Source organism: Bidens hawaiensis, unplaced genomic scaffold (genome assembly GCF_021521415.1).
Source record: "Bidens hawaiensis isolate Kalapana, Puna unplaced genomic scaffold, B.hawaiensis_p1.1 tig00044876_1, whole genome shotgun sequence".
In the NCBI taxonomy this organism is placed as follows: Eukaryota; Viridiplantae; Streptophyta; class Magnoliopsida; order Asterales; family Asteraceae; genus Bidens; species Bidens hawaiensis.
Window position 1 is genome coordinate 138646 of NW_027497988.1, and position 9660 is coordinate 148305.

Below are 9660 nucleotides of genomic sequence, written 5' to 3' on the forward strand. Positions count from 1 at the left end.
AGCCCCATGTCGGACATTTCAAACTCAGTTTCCATACCCTCTTTGAATTCTTGAAGAAGCTTTGATGATGAGCTTGTATAGATGATATCATCAACATACAAGCATACATAGATTAATTCACCATGATGTTTCTTATTATAGAGAGTAGGTTCGTTCTGACTTCGAACATACCCATTCTTGATGAAATAACTGTCAATGCAAGAGTACCAAGCTCGTGGAGCCTGCTTGAGCCCATACAAGGCCTTCTTGAGACGGTATACTTTATCACTGTGCCCCACTTTTTCGAACCCTTCAGGTTGATGAACATAAACTTCTTCATCAAGATCACCATTTAGGAAGACTGTCTTCACATCCAATTGGTGGAGCTCCCAACCAAGTTGAGCAGCCACAGAGATAATCACTCTTATAGTCTCAAATCGTGCAACAGGAGCAAACGTCTCTTGATAGTCTATGCCTTCGTTTTGCGAGTACCCCTTTACGACCAACCTTGCCTTATGCCTAAGAAACTTGCCATCAACCCCGAATTTGGTTTTGTACAACCACTTAAGACCCACCACATGCTTTCCAGGAGGAAGAGTGACAAGCTCCCATGTGTGGTGTTTCTCAATGGCTTGTAGTTCAGCTTTCATTGCCTCCTGCCACTCAACTTTGTTCGTTGCTTCTGAATATTTTGTGGGATCAGAAGCAACAAAGGCCGAAAATTGGTTTTCTTCATCAGTTAATTCATTTCCACTCACATAATCCGATAGCCATGTAGGAGCTTTAGTGAACCTTTTTGAGGCTCTTACTTCAGATTGAGAATGAGAACTAGCATGAGTGTTGGGGTTTTGTTCATGAGGAGTGACAAAAGGTGGTAGGGTAGAAAGTGGAGTTGTATTATTTGGAGAAGTAGGTGGGTTTATAAAGGAGTTGTTAATAGGTGAGAGAGAGGGTGAGAGTGGGGATGTAGGAGGCGTGGTATTGGTTGTAGTAAAAGGAGTGTGTTGACTTAAAGGTGAGATGTTTGATGTGGATAGGACAAGAGAGTTTCGTCTAGATGGTGAAGGTGGTACGTTTAAAGTAGTTGGGTCCCCATCTTGCATAGTATTGTCACCCTCAATGTTGACTTCTTCATCATAAGAAATGGGAAATGGGTCCACCCATGTGCAAGAGGCACCAAGTACTGCCTTTTCATTATTACCCCACTGTCAAGATTCTTTATCCAAAAACACTACATTTCTTTTAACCATGAGTTTCTCTGTGCAAGGATTGTATAAACGGTACCCTTTACTCTCTTGAGAGTACCCCAGAAAAATACACCTCTCAGACCTGTCATCCAATTTTCTTCTTAAATGAGAGGTGATATGACTGAAATCAACACACTCAAATATTTTTAAGTGATGGACAGCAGGTTTTTTTTTTAAATCATGCCTCATAAGGAGTTTTATTTTGTAAGGCTTTTGTTGAGGCACGGTTAATTAAATATATTGCTGTTGACACCCCTTCTGCCCAAAAAACATTAGGCAGACCTTTTGCTTTTATCATACTACGGGTCATGTCCATAACAGTTCGGTTCTTCCTTTCAACCACTCCATTGTGTTCAGGAGTGTAAGGAATGGTAAGTTCTCTTTTTATGCCATGAACTTCACAAAATTGGTTAATTTCTAACGAACAGAATTCCCCTCAACGGTCTGTTCTTAGAAATTTGACAGTTTGACCAATTTCATTTTCAACCATTGATTTAAACACTCTAAATTTTTGGAAAGCTTCAGATTTCTTTTTCAAAAAATATACCCAACACATTCTAGTGAAGTCATCAACTAGCAGAAAGTAATAAAGACTGCCCCCCCCCCAAGACTTTTTACTTGCATAGCTCCACATAAATCAGCATGTACTAATTCAAGTGGTTTTGAGGCCCTCCATGAATGAGAGGAGTGTGGTAATTTGCTTAGCTTCCCAATGATACACCCCTCACAAGAAGAGATACAGGAGATACGTGGGAGGCCAAATACCATACTCTTATCGTAAAGATATTTTAGACCAGTGAAGTTAAGATGTCAATACCTCATATGCCACAACTTGGATTCTTCATCTTGTACAGAAGTGATGAGGGCCTGCAAGTACTCCACCTTTGTTGCATCAAATACAAAAAAGTTGTTGTTTGACACTTTGATAGCCATCAACTCAGCACCGGTATGGTTGTGTTTGACAACACATTTATCTTGATCAAAGGTGAGAGAATACCCTTTCTGCATAATTTGACCTACACTTAAAAGGTTGTACATTAGAAGTGGTGCATAAAACACATCCTCCAGGAGCCTATAACTTCCATTTGCCAAGCTTATCCTCACTGTACCTTTCCCTTCAACTTGAAGCCTTTTCTTATCTCCCAATTTTACCTTCAACTTAACATTTTCATCAAGAAAAGTGAAGCACTCCTTCATTCCGGTCATGTGATTCGAGCAACCGGAATCCCAATACCACTGATTGTTTGTTGGGTCATATTGATCAGCGATGAACATCATAAGTAGGCGAGGTTTTTCTGGGTTTTCTTCTACTTTTGCTTCAACTCCAGCTTCATCTTTTTGTGTTTCTTCTGCAACAATCTGAGCCTGTGCATCCTCATTGTACCAACAATCCCGTTTGAGATGGCCATATTTTTTACAAACATGGCACTGAGGGATATTGGCACGATCAGGAGCATTTCCACGATGTGGACCACGACCCCAGCTAGCTCCACGTCCCCGACCTTGGGGTGACGATATTCTAGTATTTGACATCATTACTTGGAGAGCTTTGTCATCAACCTTCTCATTTTTATCATTGATCCGACTGTTCAGTCTCGTCTCTTGAGATTGCAGGGCACCCATCAATTTAACGGGTGTAAGTTTACTGAGGTCCATCGACACTTCGATTGAGGGTACAAGGACATCAAACCGAGGAGAAAGGCTGCGAAGCACTTTCTCCACAATTATCTGGTCAGTGATATTTTCTCCATAAGATCTCTTCTGACTCACGATCGCCATTACACGTGAGAAATAATCACCAACCAATTCACCGTCTTTCATGCTCAAATTTTCGAAATCTTTTCTTAACCCTTGTAGTTTGACTGCCTTCACTTGATCGTCTCCTTGGAATTCCATTTTCAGGATATCCCATGTTTTTTTCGCAGTGGATGCACCCGCTATTCTAGAAAATAACTGGTCATGAACAGCTTACTGGATTATAGCCATGGCATGGGCATCTTTCTTAACCGCCGTCTTTAACCGGTTCTGATCGGTATCTGCCAGGTTTACCCCAGTCTCGATCAGGTCCCATAAGTTTCTCGATCGAAGGATTGTTTTCATCCTTATACACCAGTATTCATACCCATCCCCCTTGAAAATAGAGATAGGAGTTGGTTAAGTTTGAACTGCATTAGTTGGTTCAGCCATGGTGCGTTTTCTTTGAGATCAGTTGTAGGAAGGGTGAAGAACACGAACCCGTGCTCTGATACCACTGATGGTTCAGAACACTAATGAAAATTAATTGGAGAAGATGAAATAACTGAAATTGAAAACTTGATATTTCATGTGATGATGAACTACACGTAAAGAAATTTCTTAAATAGGAAAACAAATGAATTGACTACCTAGAAAGTAGCTAATAACTACCCACAAACCCACTAACATAAGTGACTTATTCAAACAAGGAAAAGTAACTTAAATGACCATAGAAGACGGTAACAAACTAAGCAAATAACTGACATCTCTTGTACGTGTGCATCTAGTACCTTGCATGACACTTAGCCACTTTGCATGGGGTTCCTTGCATGACACTTAGCCACTTTGCATGGGGTTTGAAGTATTTTCAACATAATTAAATGGTTTACCATTTTCAACGGATAAATTGGTTTATTATTGCTATTTTCCTTAACAATAAATTGATTTCCATATTCCAATGAGGGCTATTTTCCTTAGCTTTAAATGGATACTAGTATGCTATAAATAAGTTTTACGAATATACACCCAAACCGGTTTCAAATCGGGCTAAACCGGTTTTTGCCTAACCATTCCAAACTGTCGGGTTCAAACCGGTTTTGGCTGAAAACCCCCAAACTGATCATAACCCGGCGGTTTATAATAGAACAAAACCGGTTTTGGTAAATCCGGTTTCAAACTGGTTCGGTTTCGGTTCAGTTTTCAGGTCGGTTCGGTTAACTGGTTTTTTATGCACCTTTATAGTCTTTTCAGTTAATATTTTTGAATGGTATTATAAGTAAGTGGTTTTTATTTTTAGTTTTGTGACATAAGTTTGAGGGCTTTACACTTGGGATTAGTCCATATAACGGACTATGGGATGATAAGATCTTTGCTGAAATACCCATATATACAAAAAGGTTTGGCTGATAATTCATTATTATTATTATTAAAGTGTTCATTATGTTTAATGTGGGTTCAAATGCAGAACAACTTTATTTTTGTCATGCTCTCCCTCTTTAGTCTTTAGTCAAATAATTCATGAGGTTCATATGAGTTAGATTTCATTGGGCTCGGTCAACACATGTATATAAATGGTCGGCCCATGGGTCAACAGGGAATGTGCTTGGTTCATCCAGGTTGTCATCCAAATAATGACATATTGACCAACAGTCTGTTGACACTAACAAGATTCTCGTATTTTCAAGCAAGCATATGGAATTCAATACAACGATTGTAACATTCGGTCCCCCGCACTACTAATATTGTTCACTTTGCTCACGAAGAGCTCAAAGATTTGTTTTTGGTTGTCCATGTGGAGAATTCCCAGGAGGTCACCCATCCTATTACTACTTCCAGCTGAGCACGCTTAACTGTGGAGCTCTCCTCTCGTCCACTACCATTAAGCCCAAAATGTATTGGTGATTTAAGAGGCAGATTATTTACTTATGAACCGAGGATCTCTCTTGTCTACGACCAATATGGGGTTTGACTAGGATGTTACAACGATCCAACGGATGAAAAGTTGAAGCCCTTGTGAGCTGGAAGCTTCACAAGGTAGGTCATTCAACCCCTTATTTTATGTGATGGGTATTTTTATAATTTAGAGAGTGATTTAAAGTGTTGTGAGTGAAGAACTATTATACTTTAGAAAACGTAGTGATTTTTCTATATATTTGAAAAGCAACTGTTCATCCCATATAATTTTTTAATATATTTCAAAACTGGTTGTGATTGAAGGAAAGAAAATTGCTAATGCTAAAGGTATAAAAAAATATTATTTAATTGAAAATGAGAGAGCAAATGTATTGTGTTTTAGTTAATTTTGGATTTAGGGATATGAAATAGGATGAGAATGCTATAATTTAGGATTTAGGGAGGATATATTATTTTGTTTTTCATTTTCATTGTTTGTTGATTATAGTTTTAGAGTTAATGGCCATTTTCGTTCCTATGGTTTGCTACTTTTGTCACTTTAGTCCAGAGTTTGAATTTTTTTTAATTTATTCCTCATAGTTTTAAACATTAGCCAATTACGTCCCACCCGTCTAACGACATCCGACTATGCCATTTGTTTAAGGGTAATTTTGTTTATCTCATGTTTATTTTGAGTTAATGGTCATTTTCATCCCTGTGGTTTGATAGTTTTGCTACTTCAGTCCAAAGTTTGAAATTTTGTCAATTTAGTACTCATAGCCAATTATATCCCCTCGTCTAACGACATCCAACTATGTGAGGTCGAATATCGTAGCGAACAAAGTAATTATGTCCCCTCGTCAAACGACATCCAAACGGATATTCGAGATTAATATATCGTAACAAACATCTAATCGAAATCAACATCGGGAGGTCCAATATCCCACATTTCCATGTTTGCTCAAGAAATCGATACACTAAATCACCTGTTTGTTCTTGAATTCGTCGAACCCTGGTGTTGTAGATGGCTAAACGGTATTGATTACGTCTAAAAAGACGATTATACCCTCACGTAATGTCTAAAAAGACATTTATGACCATGGGTCACGTAAGGGAAACGTGATAACGAAGTAACGACATAGTTTAATGTCGTTAGACAGGGGGACATAATTGGCTATGAGGACTAAATTGACAAAATTTCAAACTTTGGACTGAAGTAGCAAAACTATCAAACCACAGGGATGAAAATGACCATTAACTCAAAATAAACATGAGAAAAACAAAATTACCCTTAAACTAATGGCATAGTTGGATGCCGTTAGACGAGTGGAGCGTAATTGGCTAATGTTTAAAGCTATGAGGACTAAATTAATAAAATTTTAAACTTTGGATCGAAGTGATAAAAGTAGAAAACCACATAAACAAAAATGGAATTTAACTCATAGTTTTAAGTTGGAGAGGTATTAGTCAAACATGACTTGATTGGTGTCATGGTTGAGATTTTGGCATACTTTTTTGGTTTCATTCATGAACCTTTTAATTCTTATTGTGTCACTTGGTTGAAATAAATGGGTCATTTTATAATAGTGTAAATTTGGTTCGGGTTTAAATGAATTATTTTTTAAAAGTCTTAGTTTGGGCTAGTTGAAAATGGGCTCTGACCAAATTTGGAGTTCGGGCCTTGCCTTTGGCCCATTTATGTTACTAAATTATTTAGTCATCACATTTTCGCATTGATAACTAGTTCAGTAATGAAAACTTCGAATGAGTTTAATACCAAATTACCCTTGGGTATTTGGTTACGAATCAGGCAGATTATGATTGCGGGTCGTGCATACGGGCCGAGGGTTATGGGTCTGAACAGCTTCATAGTTTATTAAACATCTATGATATTGGTACTAAAAGTTTGTCACCTTCATTGGAGGAACTACCCTTTGGACAAGGGAGGTTCGTCGTCGCTTGTGAAAAAGAAATCGTGGTATATATGTATTTATATCTCATAAATGTGTATGGTTAGTAAATGACTTTTTAACCCTTTTATTAATAATTATAACTTAATTTTATTTATCAATCAAAGTATTAAAAATATCTTATTTTCACAAAACATTTATAACCTTTATATCAGCACGTTTTGTTGTTATTGTGGACACCAGAATAACATCTTTTATTACACTGCTTTTTAACAGGGGCGGATCTAATGTGGGTTCACCGGGTTCACGAGAACCCACTGAGTTTCGAATTTTTCGTAGAACGTCTATATAAAAATACAGAGTGAACCCATATATAAAATACATAGTGAACCCATAAAAAAATTGGACAAATGCTCTAGTGGCTAAGGCTGTACTTTGTAATTAAAGATACTTGGGTTCAATTCTCTCTTGTTGCATGTTTTCTAATATTTTTTTATTCAAAACAGATTTAGGGTTCTTTCTTTCACTTTCCATTACAGCTTCCACCATACAGCAGAATATATATCAAACTAGATTCAAGCAAAGGTTAAGCCATGTGTAATTGCGCTAATGCCTTTTTTTAAATATTTAGAACAAAATTTATGGTTTAATAATTTATTTACCGATGTACATGCTTCATATATATCTATAATCTAGATATAGGAAAAAAGATGAAGATGTGGCCTAATTAAACAGATAATATTGTTCTAAGTGTAAAGGTGTATGCAATTGCAGCATTTGTATATATGTTTATGAAACTTTATCTGCTTATGACTTGTGAAATTAGGAGGAAATTTAAGGTAGATTTTATTGAGATATAATCTTGAAACGGGTTATCAAAAGTTGGAGGGGCTAAGTGAAAGTATTTTATGATGTTTATTTTGGTACGTTTATTTAGTATGGTAAGACTATTAAATATTATTTAGTTGCCTAGAATAAGTTGTCTTGTTTTGCAAGTTGTTAGTTTATTATAAATAGATGGTTATGGTTTATGTAATTGAAAGAGTCAAGAATTATAGTAATAAGAAAGAGTCGATCTTGGTTGAGCTCAAATTTTGTGTTCGTGTTCTTGGCCTGATTTCCAACAATTGGTATCAGAGCTTTTATGCTCTTGATATTCTTGTTCAAAGCAAGCCGAGAAAGAAGAAATACCGGATTTTAGGTACGGGAAATTGAAGACACAGTTTGGAGAAAAAAAGAAGAAAGCATGCAAATCAATATGATGTAGAAGAAAGCAGCATGCAAGTAGGCAAGTCAAAAACGTCAAACAACTAAACGAGAATTAATTTGGGAAAGTTAGGAAGCTAGCACCTCAAATTTGTGGCTGTAATCGATCGAAAGCAATCAAGTAAGTTAGTATTAGTAGTTGATGAATTAATTCCAAAAGGTAGCAAGAAAAATCTGATCAGCAAGTAGGTCAGTCAGATCAGCAAGTAGGTCTGCAGCAAGAAAACCTGATTAGCAAGTGGGTCAGGAGCAAGAAAATTGGTTAGCAAGTTAGCCAAAGCAAGTTTGAAGCAAGTAATCTGATCATTTGATCATAAGCAAGGGCAAGAAATCCAGTTCGGATTATAGCAAAAGCAAGAACGAATTTGCAAGAAATTCAAGCAAGAGCAAGAAACTCGTTTTCAAGTTAAATCAAGAACAAAGTAAGAAACCGCAAAAGCAATAAAGCATGGTAGAAGACAAAGAAGTTGGACCGGTTCGTGAGCAAGGCAATGTGTCCTTACAATGCCCTAAGTTGACCGAAACAAACTACATCATGTGGGCAATTTTGATGGAGCAAATCTTGAAGGCTTATGGCCTTTGGGGAATGGTTAGTAAAACAGAAAAAGAAGATGAGAAGAAGGTTGCTACAACAAAAGTAATGATTTTTCAAACACTACCGGAAGATATCTTGATGCAGGTTGCACAATACCAGAGTGCAAAAGAGGTGTGGGAATCAATCAAGGTTCGGTATGTAGGATAAGATCGGGTCAGAAAGCACGTTTATCAACATTAAGAAACGAGTTAGAGACATTGAAGATGAAGGAGAACGAGACCATGAATGAGTTTGCAAGCAAGTTAACCGGCATAAGAGCAAAGTTTAGAACTCTCGGTTCTAATCTCAAAGATAAGGTGATTGTAAGAAAGTTAATTAATTATGTTCCTAAGAAATTCCTACCAATCATAGCCCCTATGGAAAAATATTCAGATATTGATAGTATGCTTTTTGAAGAAGTTGTGGGGAGGATAAAGACCTTTGAAGAACGTCTTAAAGCCCTTTATGAACTAGAAGAGAATGATCAAAGTAAGCTATTACTAGGAAGTTCAAGTAATCCAAGAGTTGACGATCCTGAAAGTTGGCCCTATGGAAAGAGAAGAGGTGGTGATAAAAACCGTGATAGGGGAAGAGGTTTTGGTAGAGCAGAAAGAGGACGTGGAAGAGGCATGGGACAAGGAAACAGAGATAAAAGTTGGTTTAGGTGCTATGAATGTGGTGAACTCTGTCACTTTGCATACGAGTGCACTAAGTGGGAGGAAAAGAAAGATGACAAGAACGAAGAAGCAAACCTTGTTCGAGATGATCACGATCCGGCGTTGTGGTGAAGAATGAAATAGTCGGTTTCAAGATTAAGGGGGAATATTGAGATATAATCTTGAAACGGGTTATCGAAAGTTGGAGGGGCTAAGTGAAAGTATTTTATTATGTTTATTTTGGTACGTTTATTTAGTATGGTAAGACTAAATATTATTTAGTTGCCTAGAATAAGTTGTCTTGTTTTGCAAGTTGTTAGTTTATTATAAATAGATGGTTATGGTTTATGTAATTGAAAGAGTCAAGAATTATAATAATAAGAAAGAGTCGATCTTGGTTG

General features: G+C 37.1%; 1 protein-coding gene across 1 annotated transcript; it reads right to left on the minus strand.

Annotated features, from left to right (window-relative positions):
- Window positions 1-2158: 2158 nt before the first annotated feature.
- On the minus strand, window positions 2159-3122 carry LOC143595297 (uncharacterized). Its single transcript, XM_077074346.1, has 2 exons — window positions 2379-3122; window positions 2159-2242 (listed from the first exon to the last, which is right to left on the minus strand). The coding sequence occupies exons 1-2, from the start codon at window positions 3120-3122 to the stop codon at window positions 2159-2161; spliced, it is 828 nt and encodes a 275-aa protein (XP_076930461.1).
- Between the last annotated feature and the right edge of the window lie 6538 nt (window positions 3123-9660).